Genomic DNA, 23302 nt, shown 5'->3' on the forward strand with positions numbered 1-23302 from the left:
GATCCCTATTATATTGGAGGGAAGAATTATAAAGGGGGCTGTGGTCTAGAGGCTTGGTTCAAGGGGCTTTACAGGTAAAGTACCTTATAAGGAGGGGTTTGCCAGAAGAAACTCTGTAAGAAATATTACCGTCAGGTTCTCTATAAAAGGTTGGGGGGCAGCATGCACTGGGTGCTGGAAGTAGGATGCTGGCCTAAGTCTGGCTGAAACTGAAGGCTGGGCCCTAGGGGGCCTGCTCCACTCTCCCTGGGGTTGCTGGGTGGGGCTGCATTGATTTTCTGTCTCTGGAATTAATTTGCAGAACTAGTTAAGTCACTTCCCAGTTTCCTCAGGGGATGGGGGTGGGATTCCCAGCAGATTTCAGAGTTGTAAAGGAGGGTCACAGGGGCTCCCCCACAAGACAGAGAAGGCCATTCTTCATCCCCCGGTGACCAATAGCTTTTCAATTTGGGCTAAATTTGAGAGTGTGTGTGTGTGTGTGTGTGTGTGTGTGTGTGTGTGTATATGTGTGTGTGTGTGTGTGTGTGTGTGTGTGTGTGTGTGTGTTTGTCTGGGAGAGTCTAGAGTGAGACTGTGACAGCAGTTACAGATCAAGGAGGTAAAGGGGGTATGGGTGCCCCAAGCCAGATCAGGCAGGGAGGGACCACAGAAGAGAGAGGGTTAGAGTGATGGAAGAGAATGATTTGGGGAGAAGAGAAAAGCAGAAAAGTGTTGTCATTAATGTGGTGGTTAATGGCAACATAGGAGGAGAAAGGAAAAGGGAGTGAGAGTGAGTGGGTAGAGAAGGGGGGTGTAGAAAGGAGTCTACAGGGACTCTGCAAGGAGAAGAAAAATGGGAGATGCTTAGGAGAAAGGAGAGAAGGAAAGTATCAGAACACTGGGGAGAAGGAGGAAATACTAAATTACAAAGAAAAATGCAATTTAGGAAGAAGAGTGTTTTGCCTAAAGTGGAATGAATAGGAAGGAAGGTGAGGGAGATTGGGACTTACATTTTCCTTTCCCTGTCCTGACAGACAGTATATAGTTTAGGGGGAAGCCATTGCTCCTCCCTTCTTCCTACCTTCCCTCCCTTTCTCCCAGAGGAATGGACTCTATTTGTTTTTCAAATCCAGAATTCCCAGTTGGATTTGCCCTTCACTTGTTCTCTCTGGCATAGAAGAGAGAGTGGGTTACACCTGAATCTGTTCCAGATGATGGAACCAATCCCCTCTTTCAGGCTCCCTCTGAAGGTGGGAAATTCTGGGCTTGGATGAAACTAAGTAGAGTCAGGCCCTGAGGAGATGAGAGGGGGTTGGGAAGGGAAGTTGGGGATAGGGAGCTTTGGGTTCATTGACTGACTGGAAAGACAGGAAAGAAACCAGATCCCTGAAAGATTTCTTCTGCAACAATATGAGTGTCCTAGGGGCACAGGACCTGGCTGGGGACAGAAGGAATTGGGGAAGGTTTCTGTTCTGTTGTTAATAGGAACAATCCTTTACAATGTAAAAATACTTTGGTGACATGTTAATGTAAGGATGGTGTTATATGTTGTTGTTGTTTTGTTTTGTTTTTGTTTTGTTTTTTAAGGGAGAATTCTCATCTTAACATCTTTTTGTGGCTCCTGGTCAGTCACTTGCCAAGAGCTGGGAATCATCAGCTCAAGGGTTTGACCTAAGAAAAGTCTCAAATTCCCTACTCTCCCTTTAGAGTCCAGGGAATTTGGGGAAAGCATAGGATGATCTCAAATATCCTGGTCAGAGCCCCTTCTCAAGGCTATCTGGGAGGGAATGGTCTGTCCTCCTTAAAATAGGAAAAGAATAGATGATGGAGTCTACAAACCTATTAAAGGGATTATTCCCTTCCCCCAAAACAAACTCATACAGTATATTCCCATGCACATGCATCAGGAAAGCTGAACAAAATGACAGAGAGCCCTTGAGAACCAATTTCCTATTCTACCAAAGGCCAGGTTCTGGGTCTCCCAAGGATTTGCTGATTCTTTTTGGTACGGTCTTTGGTGATGGGGGAGGGGAGTAGCTGGATTTCCCTCTTTGTGAGAGGGGAAAAGATTTTTATCAGACTTAACATCTGAAGACTGATTCCTGGCCTGGAATCTCTGGGAAGAGTCCCACCAGCCTTGGAGAGAGGCTCCAGTATAATCTTTTATTTCTAGCCCACTATCTGGGCACCTTGGGCAGAAGGGGAAAGTTAAGAAAACTGGCAGAAAAGAGAAGTCAGGAAGCAAGGAAAGAAGACCACTTAATTCTTCCTATAAACTAGTAAGATTGGCAAATAGAGTAGGCTGTTTGGGAGATTTGGAACTGGGTCCCTGTTGTATATTTTCATATTGGGTGCCCACCTCTAGAATGTTTCTGTATTAATTAGGAGCTTATCTCCGAGAATTTCCTTGGCCTGTTTTCTGGGAAAGACACAAATGTCAGTGAGTGACTGACCAGTGATTGGGTCAATGTATGCTAATTTTGGGGTGTCTATCAGGTTGCCTTAGGATCTGTTTGTGTATAGAAAAACACTGATAGACACAGCTCTTCATATGTCTTTATGTGGCTTGCAAGGTTGGACAGCAGCGCCAAGGTTATATGAGCTCTAAATTCTAAAGTCTGTTGAGTCTCTCTCTCTAAAGGACCCTATGGAGTCTTTGCATTTTAAAGCATGAAATAAGCTTTCCCCTCCTCTTCAGCAAATAGCACTTACAGAGACACATATACACCCCAATCCACAAGCACACAGACTCTACTACATTAGTACTCGCACACACCTGCCCACTTTCAGTTCTAGCCTCGGGGCTCAGACTCCTGCTGTTTCAGAGGCCTCCGCTGAGAGTCCGTAAGGAAAGGGGCGTCTCTGAAAGTATGGGCAAGGGGCCAGGGCATGTGGCAGGCCGGGAGCAAACAGCTGGCCAGGGTGAGAGGCTTGGGTGCGTTGGGAGTTGGGGAGCAATGAGGGAAGAAAAAGGGAATAGAACTCCCAGTGAAGACAGGCAGGGATTCAGACTCAGGTCTTTTTTCTTTACTCATTGATCAATCAATAAACATTTACAAAGTGCCTACTATGTGTCAGGCACCATGCTAAGCGTCCAGTTATAGCCTTTCATAGATAGCTGTAGTTTGGAGCACTGACACACAGGCAGGCAGGTGGGCAGAGAAGCTAAAGCAAGCGCTGAGTCCTTCCCTTCATCCTAAATTGTCCCAGAAATGAATGAAACCCTCCCTGGAGGCCAAGAGAGCCTTTCTGTTCTCCCCAGCCTCTATTTCTGGCGCCTCTTCCTGGGCCCTGGCTTCTAAGAGTTCTCCCCACTAAATGCCAGCACTTGGTGCCTCTCCTGCCTCCCTCTTTCTGTTGCCCTAATACCGTTCCCTCTTTCAGCATCCAACTTTCATCCCTGCTCTCTTCGATTGAGGCTCCTGCTCCCTATTTTCATCCTTGTTCTTGGGCCTTTCTCAAGCTCTCATATTTCTGCTCCCTCAGACTCCCTGATCCTATGAGCTATTTTCTGCCCCTTCTCCAGGTTCCCAAGCCCGCCTTTCATTGCCTTCCATTTCTGGCTCCTATTCCTCTCTGTACCACCTCCACTCCGCAAGCTCAACTGGTCCAGAGCAGAGACTCCCCCTTCTCCCTTGGGGGGTTGGCAAAAGATCACTCAGAGCTTTCCCTCATCCCAGCTTCTCCCCAGGGCTGACACCGCCTCTCACCTGGAAAGAAACATTTGTGAAGCTAGCTTTGGGTAGGAGAGAGGGAGAGAGGTGGAGACTATTCTTTACACCCTAGTCATAGTGGACTAAGACTTAACCAGCACTCTTTTCTCGAAACCCTACCCACCCTCTCCCCTCACTGCCCATCGCCCAGCTCCCAAAGTTCCCTCTTCCTCTTTGACTGCCAGGTCTTCAGGCTTCCACTAATTTAACAGTTGCACTCAGCTTGTACTCTGGTGGGCTCTTAAGCCCTAACCTCCTTTGAATCTTGTCCAGGCTCCTTTCTCCACGAGTCTCTTGTAGGATCTCCTGGATACTTTCCCCCTCTCTCCCTCTTTTTTCCTTTTTGGTTTGGAGTAGGGAAATGGGAGGGAAGGCAAGGGAGAGCGGGAGGGAAGTGGGACGGCAGGGAGAGAGTGGAAATAGCCCAATTCAGAAGGACCTACCCAATCCATCTCCGCCCACAGATATTCACACACATGCTTGACACTCCTTCATAAAAGCATTGCATTATATTTCCGTAAGTGCTTTCAAGTTTACAAAGAGTGTATTATTGTCCCCATTTTACAGATGAGGAAATTGTAATTTAGAGAGATTTAGTGACTTGCTCACAATCAAATGAAGTTACAGATTAAGGCTGGAAGGAACGTTAGGCTTCGAGGAGCCCAGAACCATCACTTTGCGAGGACCAGCCTAGCTCAAAGACGTATAGTGACGGAGCTCAGAGGGCTAGGTCTTCGGACTCCGAAACCACAGCTTTCTGCTACCCCACAGACTGTACTGCTGGTCAGTAGAGGAGGCAGAATTCGCACTCCGGCCGCCTGATTCTCGGTCTGGTGCTTTGTTCCTGATGACTTCACGCTGCCTCCACGAAAAGTGACCAGGCTATAGGATCAGAGGCATATGCGGTATGTGGGGGTGGAGAGGGAAGGGGAGTCATCTTCCAGGAGGGGTGCAGCCCAGTGACCTCAGCGTCGCCCCACCCCCACCCCCTAGCCACCAGCAAGCGCGTAATCCGAGTCTTGTGGCGCTGGGTCAGTCCTGTCACCTTGAGAGTAGCTTTTCGGCTGAGCGGGTCGCGCGGGGGGCGGGAGTGGGGAGGGATGGGGGGGGGAAGAGGTGAGTGACTTAAACCGGGGTCTCGTGCAGGCAGAAAGCCCTGAGGGTTGGGGTGGAGGCGGGGTGGGAGGAAGCGGTTCTGGCTGAGAAACTGGGGAATTTCTCTTTCCCTGCCTCTTAGGATGAGAAATGGCATGAGGGGGAGTTGTTGGGCTTGAGCCCTTTCCAGGCCAGGTGGAACAGGCTCTGGCCCTTTTCTCGAGGGACTCTGCCTCCTCCCCATAAAAGAGCAGGGGATGGGGGAAGGGTCGAGCGCTGCGGGGTGAGTTAGTGAACAGACTGAATGTAAATGTGTGTTATGTCTAAGTCCCTCTATGAGTCTATGTGGATATATATATATATATATATATATATATATATATATATATATGTTATATGTTATATATATGTTAATGTGTGAACGTGTGATTGCGTATATATGTGTGGGACTAATTAGGTGTGTGATTGAACACGTGTGAGTAGCCCCTAAAAATCAGTTTCCGTATGTGTTCCCTGCCCCGACCTTCCTCTCTTTATGGGGCTACATTGAGATGTTCTCTTTCCTACATTTTTCTCTATGCTTCAACTCATCAGGGACTATGATGGAGGAAATTTCAGGAGGGGGGTGGGGGAGAGGGGAGGCACTTGGCTCTGGGTTTGAGAAGTGCTGGAAAGGTTCGTGGAAAACTTTTAACTACCAGCATAAGATGCTTGCGTCTTGTCTTATGTCCTATCAGATTTTTAGCAAAGTGCTTGGTGCTTCAGGGAGAGTGTTTTGACAGGCGTGTGAAAGGACATGATTTGAAAGGAGACACAAAAGTGTAGTAGAGTGTTCTACTTGGAGCCAAGAAGATCTGGGTTTTCTCATTTGAAAATGTGAATACCTGTCTCACAGGTTGATTGTGAGGCTTAAATGATATCCTTTAAGTAAGGCATTTTTAAAAACAAATTCTTATTATTTTTAAGAAAGGACAAACTAGAAACAAGAAAATTAGTAGGTTAGTTTAGTAGGCTAAGAGACATGATAAGGCCCTAGATAAGCATATTAAATCATATGTTAAAGATGTGCAGACAGAATCACTAAAAAATTATTTGATATCAGGGGGTGAGGAAGAGGAAGAAGTCAAGGTTAATTCTGAGGTCATGAACCAGAATCACCTGAAGGATAATTGTAGACTTCATGGTAATGGGAAGTTGGGAAGAATTTTTGATGGCAATGAATTTTATTTTGGTAAGTTGAGGTGGAAATTCCTACAGAATCTACAGGAAACATCTAGTGGGCAATTGATATCTATGATTAGAGTTCAAAGGAGAGATAGAGGCTGAATATCTAGATTCTGGAGTCATCCATGTAACAACAACTAGTATTTGTATAGCATTTTAAGGATTGCAACACAGAGATATAGGTAGACTTAAAATAGGCATAAAAGAGTTAAAACATAATCCGAGGAAAAGGCATTGGTTGCTGGGGATATCCTGAAAGGCTTCATGTAGAAATTCCACACAGCTTTCAAAACAATCTTCTTGAGGTACCTTGTCACTGCCCTACTTAGGAGATGAGCCTTGAAGCAAAGTCAGAGTCAGAGGTGAGGAGATAGAACATTTCAGCCATGGGAAACAGCCAGTGGAGAGACCTGAAGATAAGACAGAGCAGAGTTTATATTTCATGATAGAAGTAGTCCTTCTTTCCTCATCCTTTGTACACAAAGAGAACCCAAATGACATCAAGCTGGGGAGGTAAATGTAGAATGTATCCAACTTCGACTGATCAGACTAATGCAGGCTTAGCTCTACCACAGCTTGGACACAAATAGTCCATTTGGGACTATTTGGAGTGCAAATGTCTAAATTTGCATATTTCTTTTGAACTACTGAAATTCTGATTTGCTTCTAAAGCACTACACCATTTTTGATATAAGCATGTCAGGGTGCCGGTGTCTCCCTTGTCTCATAATGGAGTCCAGTCTCGAAGAGATCTTGGGAGTGTCCTTGCATTTATTCTTCTGATCTCTGTATGAGTGCTTGCCTTACATGAGTACTTGGTAGAACACTCTTTTAGACAAATGTAGACTTGGCATTTGAATAATTTTGCCAGCCCATTTTGCTCTTTGTGGTGGAATTTAAATGCTCAATATTTAGCTCTAGAAAGGTCCTCAGTGTCTGGTACCTTATCTTGCCAGATAATCTTCAGAATCCTCCTAAGACAATTTTCTGAACAGTTAATGAGTAATTGGAAACCACTAGAGTTTGTTGAAGAGGGGGGTGATGAGATTTGCAAAAAATAAAATCAATAAACATTTATTAAGTGCCTTCTATGTGTCAGGCAAAGATAGTATACAAAAGATAGGCAAAAAGACAGTTTCTACCCTCAAAGAGCTTACAATAACAGGGAAGCATCCAAAATAAAGCTGAAAGTGTGGGGTGGGACATGATGAAGAAGTCAAAGAAGTTCAAAATTAAGTATCTAGGTGGGAAATGAAGAGATAATCAGTCCTGCCTGGAATCACTCTTCAATCAAAAGGGTGGAGGGTATTGATAAGGTGTGAGTACATAGGCTGATTGGATCTTAAAGGATGATAAGATTTCCGAAAAGATTTTGGGGAGACTTGTGGAGAAGAAAGTCCATAATGCATGCAGTCAGGTAGAAAAGGAGGAAGTGATCAGATGTGAGCTCCTCATGCTTAAGAGAATGAAGAAAAGAAGGCCAGGACCAGAGCTCTAGAGAAGACCCAGAGTAAGGGATGAGGAAATAGAAAAGATCCTATATAGTAGACAGAAAAGGAGGAACCAATCAATCAGGATGAGATGAAGATGAGAACAGTATCTTAAGAAGTTCGAGGACATAATATCCAGGAGAAGGATGTGGTTCATAGTAACAAAAGCCTCTGAGGGAGAGAAAAACATGGACTGAGGAAAAGTTGTTGAATTAAGCACTTAAGAGATCATCAGGGAAATGGAAGCAGAGCGTAAGGATGATTCTGGGAGTTTGATAGTGAAAAGGAGGAGTTAGCTTGAGGGATGGCAGCTTGAAAAGATCATAGGATGAGAAAGGTTTTTAAGGATGGGAGTGAGGGGAAACCTGATCATATTTGGGGGCATTAGGTAAGGGAATAAATAATGAATGGGGTAAGCTTGTGGAGGAGATAGGAGAGAATGCTATGGAGGACGTGGATTAGAGAGAAGGTTGGCTTTGGGAAGTAGAAGGGCCAGTTCTTCCTTAGAGAAAGACTGCTAGGTAAATAGAGGTGGATGAGTACTAGAAGAGAATAAGATGTTGAAGCATAGTTAGAAAGAAAGAGATCTAACCAATGACCTTTATTTTCTCAGTGAAATAGATTATCAGCTGAGAGAGGATTAATGAGTAGTCATTGGGGGCTTGAGAAAAGATTCAGAATAGCTATGGAGAGCAATGAGATGGATGGTCAATCAAAATAAGTTTTGTCTTGTAACAGCAAAAGGTTTAGTTGAGATTAGGTAACAAGAATTTGTAATGGATGAATTTAATATAATAATATAACTTTTTCACATTGGGTTGTAGCTCTGCAGTTCAAGTGGAAAAAGCAAGTGGTGGTGGTGTGGGTGTGGGGGAGTGAGATTCATAGCTAAAGACTGGAAGGACATAGGAGTCAAGAGATGGAGGACAGAATATAAAACTTAGAAAGTTCAAAATGCAATAGGGCAGGTATGCTGGACTAGGACAATAGAGAACAGAGAGAAGAATGAAAGTTCTTAAGATTGTAGTAAGAATAAGGAATAGATTTGGGATTATTGAAGCAGAAGATGAGATGACAGGACAGGAAATTATAATAAGAAAGTAGAATTTCAGAGTTCAAAATCAGTGAGGTGAGCTTTATTGACCATCCAGATGAGTGGCTGAAATAGAGTAGAGCAATAAAGGTAATGGGAGGTAAGAGTGCCAGTGAATGAGAGACCAAGATATTTGAATAGATATCAACATATGTATTTGGGAGTGTACAGGTATAGAAACAAATGGAGAGAAAAACTTGTGAGAAAGGACTGAGGGTGATGTCTCCTGTCTTTCCAAACATAAGATAGTAGACTATAGCTGAGGAATGAGGAGTACATCTTCAGACATGACCAATATGTTGATTTGATTTGTTTCATTGTATTTCTTTGCTGCAAAGGAGTAGATTCATTGGGAAGGGATAATGGTTTAAAGGTAAACATTAATAAAAAGAATGACTTTGTGGTTTGCTTACAGTAACAAAGATCTGAACAAGATGACATGGATAGAATGACTCAGGGGAAGAGAGATTGCTTAGTTATAATGGCAGGGGGAGCAGGGTGTAAACCAGTTCATCCTCCCATCCTCAGTGTGTCATGGGACATGAGAGAATGAGCAACTAGCAATGGAGAGATTGCCCAGAGATACAGTATATTTTGTATAAAGCAAAGTATCCATGAAATAAGAGATTAAGATGGAAAGAAGTTTATTAACAATTGAGTAGGGATTCCATAGGGCACAATGGAAAAGGGAGGAAAGGGACTGAAGAGTTATATGAAGCACAAAAATGTAGAAAAAGAAAAAAGGAGAAGGAGTTGTCTACTCAGGAGGCAATGACTCTGAATCACTAGGAATTATAGGAGATAGAGATGCAAATTTGCTAACCGTAATGCTAGTTGTGTTGAGTTATTATCTTCTAGGGTTCTATGCTTACTAATACAAGTGTTATGATAGTTTTACAGATGGGGAAGCTGAGATTTTGAGAAGTTGCTTCTTGGTAAATATGTGAGGCAAGATTTGAATTCGGGGCTCCTAATTTCAAGTGTGGCTTTCCTTCCATTAAAATGAAGTGCCTTTCAAGGAGAGAAAAAGTTGAAAAGATCTCCAGTGACATAGGTGACTTAATTTTTCAGGGATCATGGTGATCAGAGGGTGACATCAAAAAACAGCAACCCAAAGGAACTCCTTTGCCTAGTGAGGGAGAATTATTGGCCACTTGAGGCAGTGTGGTGCCTTAGCAGCCGGGAAATCTCATTCTGAACTCTAGCTCTGATCCTCACTCCATGTGGAAGTCTGGACTAATCTCTTATTTTATCTCCTAGTTGTGAGACATAGATTTTTTGCTATATTGGAGAACAGAATCTAATGCTTAGTATTGATTAGACAATTAAAAACGGACAACGGAAAGAAGACAGAATTTTCAATTTATTTTTTTTTTCTGTACCGTGGAGAGCAATCCCATCCCCACACCCCCAGCATTTATATAGGGCTTTAAAAGTTTTTAAGTGACTTGCCCAGCATCACATAGCTATATACAATTTAGTATATGAGTTATGATTTGAGCTCAGGTCTTCTGATTTCAAATGCAGATATCCCTGCACCATCTAGCTGTCTAATAATAACCTTTAGAATAGAAAGAATAGAACAAAAACAATTGGTACATAAATTGAGATCTAGATGTCTTTCAAAACAAAAGCAAGATGATAGAGCATTTTGCTTTTGTTTTGAAAGACAGATAGAAGATGTAGTCTATACAGTACAGGATCTGGAGTTAGAAAGATGTGTGTTCAAATTCCACCTCATTTACTAGTTGTATGACTGAAGGCATTTGACCTCTTTCTCAGTTTCTTTATCTGTAAAATGGGCATGTCACTTAGTTTCCTTATTTGTAAAGTGGGGCTAATAATAGCAACTACTTTTCATAAGGATTAACTGTGATAACATGTAAAGCCCTTTGCAAACTTTGAAATGCTATGTAAATGCTAGCTTGTTTTTATTAATGGTCATCAAGCCCAGCCTAACTACATTTTGAGATTTTCAATTCAATTTGAGAAGAATCTGTTAAAAAGTCTAGGCATTGAAGATTCTAAACCAAAAATTGTTTTATTGAAATGGACAGAATTGGAGGCAGCTAGATGATGGTCTCAGACACCTGTGTGACCATGAGCATATCAATTAACCCCAATTGTGCCACCCCCCAAATAAATAATCAAAACAATTAGCAGAATTAGCATAATATAGAGAATGAGAAAAATAATCCTGGAACCAAATAGGGCAAATATTCCTGTTTTTTTTTTGTTCATCTGATTTTCAAGCAAAGATAGAGATTTAAATATTTAATTTATATTAATTATATATCACCTAATTATATATATAAGTTAGGGAGCCTCTCTTCAACTCTAAAACTTATTGTGAGAGACATAGTGAATACCTTTAAAAGTCAGTGATGATAATGGAGTTAGCATAGCTTCATCAAAGACAAATCCTGCCAGATTAACCTCATTTTCTTTCTAGTTAGGATTAGTGCATTAGCAAATGGAAAAGTGGTTATATTTTATCCAGAGTTCAGCAAAACATTTGAAAAAGTCCCTCATGCTACTTTTGTGAAAAGGGTGGAGAGGGGTGGACTAGATGGTCAAATATCCTGATTCAAAATTTAATCAGTTGGGAGAAGATGGGTTCCTTGTCATTGGAAATCTTAACTAAAGCTAGGTGGTCTTTCCCGTGTGTCTTTGAGCACAAGGTCACAATCTGAGTTTCTGTTTCCCCATCTGTGAAATGTGAAATGAGTCTGTTAGATAAGGTCTAAGGTAATTTTCATCTCTTAGTCCTGTGATTGACTCTATAAATGAAGAAGCAGGTTCAGAGAGGAGAAATGATCTCCTGGAAGGCAAAACTGAAATTCAAATCAAGTCCTTTCTCAAGTCCAGCACTCTTTCCGGTTATACCACAAGGGTCTCTCATTCATATACAACTAGAGGAAGATCTTTGATTCTATCTACTTAGGAGATAAATCCTGGAGAATTGACTGAGGCCCTGTTACTTGGGATTATGCAGCTAGTGTCAATGTCTGAACCCAGGTTGGTACTGATTAATAATCTAGTCCAGGGGATCTCAATTTGGTAGAGAAAAAAAATGACATCTTTCTTTTCACTAGAATAACTAAAACAGCATTTCCTTCCATTATTCATTAAAAAAAAAAAAAAAGACATGACTCTGAGGAGCATATGGGCTTCATGAGGCTGGAAATTATTACATGACACAAAAAAGGGTTAAGAACTGCCTGATTTAGTCCAATCAATAAGCATTTATTACATGGCTGTGATGTTCCAGGCACTGTGCTAGTCCAACTTGCACCTGAACAAGAGGCTCTGGCTTTGCCATTAACTAGATGGTTCAACCTTGAGTGAGTTAATTATATGAGGCCTCAGTTGCCTCAACTATAAAATGAGGTATTCGAGATGAACCTGAAGAATCAAAATTCTCTTTAAATCCTAAGTCAGGGGTATTATAATCTTTTTTTCGGGGGGAGGGGGTGTCTTATAGATCCCCTGGGCAATCTGAAACCTATGGTAAAACTCCTCAGATTATTGTTTTAATGTTTTAATTTTCATTTTTTCTCAATTGCATATAAAAACAATTTTAACATTCATTTTTTATAATTTCTGAGTTTCAAACTTCCTCTTTTCCTTCCCTCCCCATTCTTAAGAAGACAAGTACTTTGATATAGATTATACATGTGCAGTCATGCAAGACAGGTTTCTATGTTACCCATGTTGCAAAAGAGAACACTGAATCAAAAGTGAAAAGAAAAATAAATAAAGTTTAAAAAAAGTATGCTTCAATCTGCATTCAGATTCCATCAATTCTTTCTTTGGAGGATGAATAGCATTTTTCATCATAAATCCTTCAGAGTTGTCTTGGATCATTGTATTGCTGAGAATAATTATCAGAATGTTTTTAAATGCATAAAATCACATATATTAGCAACACAAAGGAAAGCAAATATGTTGAAATAAAGTAAATGGACATCCTGACATCTCTCCATGGATTCTTTGAGGTTCTATGGACCAGATTAAGAACCTCTGCTCTAAGTATAAGACCCTATGACCAAGCAGAGGGCTCCCATTTTATCCTATCTGCATCTTGTTCGTACATAGTTGTTTGCATATTGTTTTTCATGTTAGATTATGACCAGGGATTGGGTTTTTTGACCTTTTTGTGTTAAGTCTGGAGCTTTTAGGTTAGCACCTGGCACACGGCAGTCACAGTAAACATCTGTTGACTTGACTTCTCCTTGTTAACCATCCCCAATTCCTTTCACTGATTCTCTAACAGCATGATTTCAACCATCCAGATCACCCTCCCCTAGTACCCTCAGGCTTATCAATGTCCTTCCTAAAGTATAGCAACCAGAATTGAGCCCACGCCCTAGATGTGGCTGACTGGGGCCCAATACAATAGTTACTAACAGCCATTCAGGTCCAGCTATCCTGCCCTCTTGAGACTTCTCTCCAGGCTAACCTTCCCCGGTTCCTTCATGGAATCTCCAGATGACATTGGCTATTTGTCATCCAACCTTATTGCCCTCTCCTGAACACTCTCCAAATTCTGTGCTCTTTCCTCTATATGGTACTAGCTTCGGAGGATAAAAGTGGAGAGCAGTATGTGATTGGGTTCCCAAGCTTATGTGTCTGCTGTGTCTCTTCGAGGATATTGGACGTTATTTGTTGGATTTTCTGTGGATCCCAGGTCCCTGCTTTGTTTCCTCTTTCTCTATTCCTCTCCCTCAAGCTCCAGACATTTCTGTCCCCTGTGAAGATACAGATGAGTGAAGATGGCTTACTTTGCTTATAGTTGGATCTCACTAGAATTGCCACTGGTGGCAAGCACCTATAGCAAGGTATGGGGGAGAGCTGTCCAGGTCTTCCTGCCATCACCACTGATGATTCTAGATTGCTTTAGCTAAAAGAGCTGGAGTAATCCTCCCCTCTCTACCCCCTCTTCCCCCCCCCTCCCCCCATTTAACTAAAGAGGAAGAAAATTGAAAAGGAAAGTTAAAGATCTGCCCATGATCATCACATGGCAAAGTTGGGACTAAAATCATAAAAAATTATTTTATTGGGACTAAAATCATTTAAAGGCTTCCTTCACAACCCCTTGTGCTGGATGTACATGTATGATTGTCTCCTCTTTACTGAGAGGGGAACTGAGGCATGGAGAGGTTAATTAAGTTCTCTCCTCTATTCTATTTTTTACACACCAAAACCGATTTCTTTCCTTCTGCTATATTCTCTGTTCCATTAGATAGAGGGCTGATGGATTCAGAGTGCAGCTTGAGGCATATTTTTCTCTCCTCTCTTTCCTTCCCCCTCCCCTCTCTCCCTTCTTTCCTCCCTCTTTTTCTTTCTTCTTTTCTTTCTCTCTTTTTCTTCCTTCCTTCCTATCTCTCTTTCTTCCTCCTTCCCTTCTTTCTCCCTTCCTTCTCTCTTTCCTTCCTTCCTTCTTCCCTCCATCCTTTCTTCTTTCTTTCCTTTTTCTTTCTCTTCCTTCCTCTCTCTCTTCTTTCTTTCTTTTTCTTTTTTCCCCACAGCTAACGCAGGAATTTATTTTACATGACTATATATACTTATGATGTGTGGTTTTGTTTTTCTTGCCTTCAGAACTGAAAATAATAAATATTAGGGGAAAGAAGACTGAGTTGATGACCATTTTTGTGAAAAAGATACAAAATCAATTGTGTCAATGGCAGCCAGAAAATCCAATGGTTGACAAGTATTTATTATGTGCTCACTGTGGACCAGGCTCCATATGCAATGCTGGGAGTACAAATAGAAGCAAAAAGAAACACAGTCCCTGACCTCAAAGAGCTTATATTCTCTAGGGGTAAGACAACACATAAAAAGAGGCTGAAAGGGGTTGATGATGGAAGGGAAGGTACCTAACTTAGGGCATAGTAGAAATTCTGAAGTGCAGTCTGAAGAGGAAAGAATTAAAGGATCAAGAGATGGAAAAATATTAGAGCAGTTCTTTGTGGTGATAAAGAACTGAAAACCAAGGTGCCCATCGATGAGGGAACAGTTGAACATATTATGGTATATGAAGGTAATGAAATGCATAGTGCTATTAGAAATGAAGAAAAGGATGATTTCAGGAAAACCTTGGAATGCTTGTATGAATTGACTTGAGTATGTGATGGACTTAAGAAATGCTTAATGATATGTAGAATGAGGAAGGGAATGGGAGCAGTATGGTGAATAGAAGTTACAGCTTAGAATCAAGAAGATTTAAATTTAAATGTGCCTTCAAATAGTCAAGTGATTTAAACCTCTGCTTCAGTTTTCTCATCTGTAAAATGGGGATAATATCACCTACCTCCAAGGATTTTGAGGATCAAATGAGACCATAATTGTAAAGCATTTAGCACAGTGCCTGGGACATAATAATATTAGCTATTCTTATTATCACTATATTCTACTCTAGTTAGGCCACTTTCTGGGTACTCAACAAGATAAAACATGTCTAGAAGAAGGTACAGAGCATGGTGCAAGGTTGGAAAACATGCAGTGAGCATATAAGGATGAAGTGAAGAAAATTGGCTATTTTTAATCTGGAGAAGACTAATCTAGGGAAGGATCGGGGACAGAATAACAGTTTTCAGGTATTTCAAGAGCAATGAATAGATGCCAGAGACATATTTAGCTTGGCTCAAAGCAAAGAAATGCTTCTTTACAATGAGAGCTGTCCCAAAGTGACCAGGGCTGCCTCAAAAGGCAGTGGTTCCCTTTCAGCAGAATTCTTCAAGCAGAAGTTGGATGACCATTCTTGAGTGTTGGAGAAGGATTCTTATTTAGGAACTGGTTGAACTAGACTGGTCTCCAAAATCCCTGAGGGAAATTGAGTGATAGTGAAATGGAAGTTGGGGAATAGGAAGTGGAAGAAGCTGAGAAACTGGGGAGGAGTTGGGGATGGTAGGAATACTGTGGAAATAGAGGGAGAAAGTGGGGTGACATCAGGGAGGTTCAGGGGATTATGATTGGGGAGTTGGAGGAAAGTAAGGAGGAATTAGAGATAATGAGTGAGGATTTAGGGAATAGTGGAGTATTGAATGCACCCACTGGGGTATTGCACAGTGGGAGATGTTGGGAGTTGGAGGACAGTGAATGAGGGTGTTAGGGGAAGATGATGAGCAGTGGACTTGAGACAATATAGAGGAATTTGAGCAATAGTCATGGGGAGTGGGGGAAATGGAGAGTATAAGATAGTTAAGGAGCAGTGAATACAGCTAGGTAGTGCAGTGGATAGCGCATTGGGTCTGGAGTCAAGAAGAATTGAGTTCAAATGTGTTCTCAGACACTTATTTGTTGTGTGACCTTAGATTTATTCCTTGCCTCAGTTTTCTCATCTGTAAAATGATCCGAAGAAAGAAATGGCAAACCATCCAATTCCTTTGCCAAGAAAATCCCAAATGGGGTCACAGAGTCAGACATATCTGAACAACAACAGAAAAATTGTGGAGTTGAAAATTAGATGAGAAACTAGGGGGGGAAATGGCTGAAGAGGTTTCCATTCCCCCCCCCCCCCTTACCAGCCCTTTCTTCAACTATTTATTGAGAAACTAAGTCTAATTTGGGCCCCATTTGGGGTAAAATAGTTTCCTCTCCTTTCTGTATTTGAAGTATGTCTGGAATGGAGGCATCATTCACCTTAGAATTCCCCCAGGGAGCACAAGAGAAAGTAGAGGCTGTGAATGAGAGCTGCTGGGAATACCATGTCGGGAAGTGTCTCAGTGGAAAACTGTGTGTTACTCTCTGAAGCCTGGTGCTATGTATGAAATGCTGGACAAAGAATCAGGAGGTCAAAAAGTGGTTTTTCCATTGACTAGCTGAATGGCCTCAAGCAAATCCCTTGCACTCTGGGTCTCACTTTACCTCTGTGTAATAAAGACATATAATAATTTGCAGTATATTCTTCCAAGAATACCTGATTCCTATCCATGTGGGAATGCATATTTTATACTCCTCTCAGGGGTGGTAAGGGAGAAAAAGGAAGGATTGATCTCTTGGTCTTTATTTCCTCTAAGGCACTATGAAAAGATTATTAGGTTTGGAATCAAGGATCATAGCTTAGTATTGGTATCTACTTGACTTAAGGAAAAACATTTAGCTTTTTACATGTAATTGGGGGGAGGGAATTGTCACTTAACTAATTTGGGCCTCAGTTTTCCTATCTGTAAAATGGGAATTGGGCTACATGGTTTCTGAGAACCCTTTTTTGGGGGGAGGAAATTGGGGTTAAGTGACCTGCCCAGGATCACACAGCTAGTAAATTTTAAGTATCTCAAACTGGACTTGAACTCAGATCTATTCAGTGCATCATCTAACTGCCCCAGGATCCTTCTAACTCTTTTTTTATAGTTTAGGAATCTTCTCCATGGCCCCTTCCGACTCTAAAAGGCTGTTGCGTTGTAGGTGGGTATGTGTGTTGTGTGTGAGATGTATGATGTATATACACTTCAATACTTTGGTCATTTCATTGTGAGCACAACCTCCCTTTTCCCAAGCCACAACTCCTTTATAAAGGAGTAGGCTATCTTAGAGAACTGTGGGTGACCAAAGATTCATCTTAAAAATCCTCCTGAATTATCTTAAGTTGGTCCTTGTCCTCCCTAGCTTTGTGACCCCCCCCCCCCCCGAGCCAAGTTTTCCCCTCTGGTTGAGAGAACCTTGGAGAACTCTGGCCACCTCCCTGCCATGAGGAGGACTTCACAGGAAGCGTGTATGGCAGTGTGTGTGCCCAAGTGAGAGAGTGCAAATAGTTGTGCCGGTGTGCACTACATTGTCTCTGGAAAGGATGGTACATCCCCACTCTGATGCTATCTGTGCAAGTCACTTAATGCCATTGAACCTCAACCCTCCCTCTATGAAATGAGAGGATCTTTGATGTTGCTGCTGACTGGATCTGTGATTCCCAATGAAAGAGTACTGGCTTTGGAATCCAGAGACCTAGGGCTGCCTTTAAGTCACATTATTTCTCTTACTTTTTTCGTCTGTTAAATCTGAGGTCTCCTCTAGCTTCCAGCTCCTAAGATATTCTAAGTCTGGGTCCACTTATAAGGTGACTTTGTGTCTGCCTCTTTTCTGTTGTGGGTCTCTCTGTATGTGTGTCTGGAGTTTTTTTTCTTTCTTGTATATGGGAGAGTCCCCATCCCTTTCCTGTCATCTCCCTCAGTCTGAGACCCTGGTCCTTCCTAGCTGAAGGAGACCTATCTGCCTAAATCTCGAATGAGTCCAGGGAAGAACAGAACTGCTGATTGATCCACAGAAACCCTGTCTTCCCTCTGACCCTTACTCCACAAACCTGGGCCTGTACCTTTCCACTGTGCTCTGGCTGTCCCTTACAAACAATGTTTTGAACCACAGTCTACCTTGGAGTCATAACAAAGCAGCTCTTACATAAAAACCGTGCAAAGGGGAAACCTTCCACAGCTGGCGTAACTTTTACCCCTAGATAGCATCTTCTAATTCATCAGGTGCACTTGAACATATACAGAACTGGTCCAGCACTTCGGACCAGAATGAGTATGGGGGACACCACGATGGGTGTATTATGGTATCACATTACCCTCCTTTACCCCAGCCCTATCCCACCTTAATTCTCTGAAAGAAGGGTCAGAAGGAGGACCTGAGAAGGTAAGGGAGCCCAGGAATTGGGCCTGGGGATCCTAGAGATTTTGACCTGATCAGGACAGAATTCTGACTTCTTTGATGGCTGAAATGGAAGTCAAGAAACCCAAAGTCTGGAAAGAAAGCCCTTTTTCTCAAATGCCATGGCCCATCCCATAACCCTACCTTCAACATGACGCCATAATCAGGGGACTTTGGATCTCTGCCACCTGGAGCGTGGGTTTCTACTTCTAAAGGATAAAGAGAAAAAAGGATTGCCCAGAGACTAAGAAATTATCCATATTAGTGGAAATTCTGGTTAAGGCCCTGCCTCTCTGTCCCAGCCCTCTCTGCCTTTGATTCTTGATTTTTGCCCCCTCCAACCTTTTTTCTCTGTAGCCCCTGGGCTGTGTGTCTACTGAGTCCAGGTCCCCCACCCCATCTCCCTTGATACGTTGGTATTCTGGGGGTTGCATGTAAGTGTTTGTTTCTGTGACTCAGTGCCCAGGCCACAAGCCTGGGCTCATGTCCACACTTTTGGGGTGTTTCCATTGTGGTCCTGAACACTTAGGGATCCCTGCATGTGGGTCTGGAGGGACACCTAAGTTACCTGGTCTGTGTCATGCTGAGTTTTTCCTCCTCCTCAGCCCCTTCCTCCCCATGTCTTGGGGTCCCTGTAGTTTCAGAGTCAGGAAGGGAGCTGCTTTTTCAGTGGAGGTCCTTAGTCTGAGCCCTAGACAAAACTGGCAGGGGTGAAGAAGGGTCCCCAGTCCATGGGCTGGCTGAGCTTATTGGGGGAGGGATGGAGGTAGGGATGGGGGGAATGGGGGATGGGGTAAAATCACAGTTAAGGAGCTGAGAATCCATTGTTTCATCCTGAGAGGATGAGCTCATGGGGATAGTTTGGTCAGGGCCTAGAACCAAAGTGTTAGACCCAGAATTTGGTTGTAGGAGTTGGGATTTGACCGAATATACCATATTCAGTTGCATCCTGTGCTGGCTGGGCTTGGGAAGCTCCTTTTTTTGGGGAAATTCCCAGCCTGAGGGCTCCAGCCCTCCCTTTCCCTCCATTCCTCACCCACCCCCAACAGAATAGGGGGTTCACCTGAGCTTGGGTAGTCTTTGCCTCCCACCCCAAAGCAAGATGAGATTAGATTAGTTTATGGAAAATATAGGGTGCCACCCCACACAGACACCCGCCCTCTTTGGCCCTTTCATCTTGGGGATCTCAAAGCACTAAACTGCTCATTAATGTTCTTTGCCCTGGGGCTGTGAGGAGTTCTGCAGAGGAGACCTAGAAAACCTAGTTTCCTGCATTTTTCTCCTAAGCTAGGGCTAAAGGAAAGAGCAGAGGGACACAAAGATTAGGTGAAAAGGATGTCTTCACTACTTGTGAGAAGGTATAGAAGCGCTGCCCCTTTCTCCATCCTTTTGGCCAGAGTGCATTTCTTGAATAACTGGGGTCCGGTGTTAAGGGGGCAATTTGAGGAACTCTTCATCTGCAGGTGACCAGGCCCTAGTCCTCTCCTGCCACTTTCATCTCTGGGATCTCAAAGCACCTATTCATTAACCTTCTGTCACTCACCTTTCTCTTCTCCTTCCCAGGCTTTCCTCCATCCACTCTCCTCCCCCATACCCATCCCAGGCCGTGGGAGGGGACCCAAGTTGCTGGTTTTTGCAGGGAAAGAAGAGGAGAGAAAACAAATGCCTTTACCCATTTAGCAAAATAATAGTTTACTGGTGAGGTAGAGAGTCTGGAGTTTAGGGAGCCTCCTTCCATGCAGGACTGATAGTGTGAGTCTTGCTTGAAGAGAGTGCTCTAGCCCAAAGGACATAGACTTTGAGTGTGATTCACAGTCTGGAAAGGCTTAGGGACTGGCAGAAGAAGGTGACTCTGCTAGCCAGTGGCAAGAAAAAAATGGAGACCCCTGTGGACAGCCCTTCTTTATTCCTCTCCCATTTTTTCACTTCCCTCCCCAGCTGTAATGAACAGGAGCCACCTAGATGAAAAGGGGGTGGGGGTGGGAGTGAGTATCCAGGGGGATTTATCTTATATTCTTTTTTTTTTTTTGATCTTTCTTTTTTTTTTTTTAAATTTAAATTTTATTTTATTTAATAATAACTTTGTATTGACAGAACCCATGCCAGGGTAATTTTTTACAACATTATCCCTTGCATTCGCTTATGTTTCATTTTTTCCCCTCCGTCCTTCCACCCTCCCTCCCCCAAGATGGCAAGCAGTCCCATACATGTTAAGTATGTTGCAGTATATCCTTATCTTATATTCTTGCAAAGGAGGTGGGCCATGCTCTCAGCTTACATCTTAAGCTTCTCCCTAAACCAGCTAAAATGGACAGGAAGGAGAGGGAGTTGGAGGCCAAGGGGAAGGAAAGGATTTATACATTTATATAACATTTTACAAATATCTCATTTGATTCCTACAACAACCTTTCGAGGTTTATTTACATTATACAATTGAAGAAATTGAGGAAAACAGGTTAAAATGATTTTCCCGGAGTCACACAGCTAGTAAAATGTCTGAAGCTAAATTTGAACTCCGAAATTTCCTGATTCCAGACCCAGCATGCATTGTAACACCTAAGTGCTTCGGGGGATGTCCCTTAAGCTAACTCTCCAGCCAGTGAGAAGGATGCTGAGGACTTACTATGGACTTCCACCATCCATGCTTCCCACCCCAAGGGATTCAGGCAGTCCTGGGCTGGGGGCGGGGCAGGTGCGAAGGGAAGCGTCTGGGGGTTCTTTGAGCTCTGAGGAGATGGAGAAAAGCTGCCTACTGTGTACCGAGTCCTGTGTCAGAGGAGGGAAAAGCTCATTAAGACTTCATCCCTCTCCTCATGGAGCTCATAGCTGAGGTGAAGGTTAAAATACTAATATATATAGTAATCAAATTAGAGAGGGGGCAGTATGTGAAAGCATTATTCATCCTTTGTTTTCCAAAAAGCCCAGTGACATCACCAGGGGATGTCTTGACTTGATCTAAGTGAAGCAGAATTGCACAAAATAGCCTCATTCTCTCCCTCAGAGAAATCAAATAGCTTGTTATCTGGGAGCAAAGAATTCAAGTTCAGATCCTGACAGTCATTTATTAACTATTCAACCTCGGACAAATTCCTTAACTCTTCTGTAACTCACTTTTCTCACATATAAAATAAAGCCAGTGGGATTAGATGACTTTTTGGGGTCCAAAATCTATGATCCTATGAATGGCCTGTATTAAAAAAAATTAAACTCAATCCAAAAGCCCCAAATGCCACGTGAAGGCAACGGTAGAATCCACCAGGAGATCAAGGAAGACGTACTGGTGGAGATGGCTCAAGCTGGCCCTCCAAAGATGGGTGGATGAGTCATAAACACACTGTGTAATTTTCCAAGGCGATCCCGTCTCTTGCTCAGTTGAGTGTCTTGTCTTTAAGACCTGTCCAAGATGAACTCTCCTAATGGGCCGAAGTTCAGCGGGGAGGGAGGGAGGACGTTGCCAAGTTGCCAAGTGTCAAGTAGGAAATGGCGTGCGTTAGAGGGGATAGAAAAGGGGACAGGGATTTGGGATATGATTGTTTCAAAATGTGTGTTTTCCGCAGTGCCCATCCCCTCCAAAGCCAATGGCAGCGCCATCTCTGCCCTGTCCTTGAACAAGGAGAGCCTGGTCAGTGGCGTGGTCACGAACCCCAACGAGGTCTTCTGCTCGGTCCCGGGCCGCCTGTCCCTGCTCAGCTCCACCTCCAAGTACAAGGTTACCGTGGGAGAAGTGCAGAGAAGGCTTTCACCCCCAGAGTGCCTCAACGCCTCCCTGCTTGGGGGTGTCTTGCGCAGGTAAAAAAAAAGAATCACAATCTTGTGAAAGACGGGCTGGGCTGGCCGGATCCCTTTCTCCCTTATTACAGTTGGGATGGAGTAAAATCATGTTCGTAAAGTGCTCAGCACCTAGTAGCTTATAAAGGCTTCTTCCTTCCTTTCCCTTCCTCTTCCCTTTTCTCTTCCCAGGGCTTAAATCCTACCTAAGTCCAACCCTGTAAGGCCCCAGAGCACTCTCCTCACAACCCCACTGCCAGGGAGATAGTCGGGGAATTATGATGCCCATTTTACAGATGGAAAAACAGATTCGGAACGGTTGGGACTTGTCCGCCTTCATGAAGCCAAGTAAACAGCAGGATAAGGCTCCCAGCCCAGAGTTGCTTCACTCACCCTTAGCTAGCCCCCTGTGAGGAGGAAACTCCTCCTTGGACCAGTCTTTCCTCCGTACCGGGGGAGGTGGGTGGGGGCTGAGCGCTTCGCAGACAGGCCCCAGCTGGCCCGGACTCGACTATCCCGGGAGCTCCCACACAAGTCTAGGCTGGTGGCTGATTATATTGGGGGGGAGCTCAGAAAGAAGGAAAGACTTGGCTGAGGCAGCCAATGGAGAAAGGAGGGAGGGAGGGGGCCTGGCGCAGCCCCGAGAGCTGCAGGTTTGAAGTCAGGAGACCTGTGTTCGAATCCCAATTTTGGCATTCACTACCAGGGGATTTGGGGTGTCAGCTTCCCTCAGATTCTGCTTCTCAGTCAAATGAGAGGGGTAAACTAGATGACCTCTGAGATCCTTTAAAATTCTAACTCATGGTCTCTGGTGAAAAAAACCTCTGGAGTTCAGGGGAGAAAGGGAAGAAAAGGGCCTTTTAAGGAAAGGAAGCAGAGCCCTGGGGGCTGGCTAGATGAGCAGACCAGACTCCCCCTTCTCCTTCTTTCCCTCCCATGTCCCTGGAAGCCCCCCCCAGGGGCAGGTGTACCCAGTTGTGTGCATTTCCACCTACCTGTGCAGTGGGCATAAGGTGATGAGGTCGGGAATGAGGGGTTCTGGGAGCTGTCGGGCTCCTGTATCTGTGTATATATTAGACAGGTATTGATGAGTCTTATGTGTCCCTGAATGTGTGTTTGTGTGGACATGCGTGACACAGAGTCCATGCAGGGAGGATGGAGAGAATGGTACTTCAGGATTCTGTGTCTCTGTACCCGGTATGGGCATATGTGCCCATGAACATGAATATGTGGGCTGCGTTTGCCACAGGCCAAGTGGAGATCGCAAGACCCTGAAAGCCAACCCGTCAGCCATT

The 23302-nt window shown here is 43.5% G+C and overlaps 1 protein-coding gene across 1 annotated transcript in view; it reads left to right on the top strand.

The window, feature by feature from the left end:
* TFAP2E (transcription factor AP-2 epsilon) overlaps positions 1–23302 on the top strand; it is a 37333-nt gene that overhangs the window by 3722 nt on the left and 10309 nt on the right. Inside the window, exon 4 of the mRNA XM_051987665.1 lies at positions 21797–22028. Within this exon, the coding sequence (XP_051843625.1) occupies positions 21797–22028 (232 nt within the window). The remainder of the gene's footprint in view (positions 1–21796; positions 22029–23302) is intronic.

Source organism: Antechinus flavipes, chromosome 3 (genome assembly GCF_016432865.1).
Source record: "Antechinus flavipes isolate AdamAnt ecotype Samford, QLD, Australia chromosome 3, AdamAnt_v2, whole genome shotgun sequence".
Classification (NCBI taxonomy): domain Eukaryota; kingdom Metazoa; phylum Chordata; class Mammalia; order Dasyuromorphia; family Dasyuridae; genus Antechinus; species Antechinus flavipes.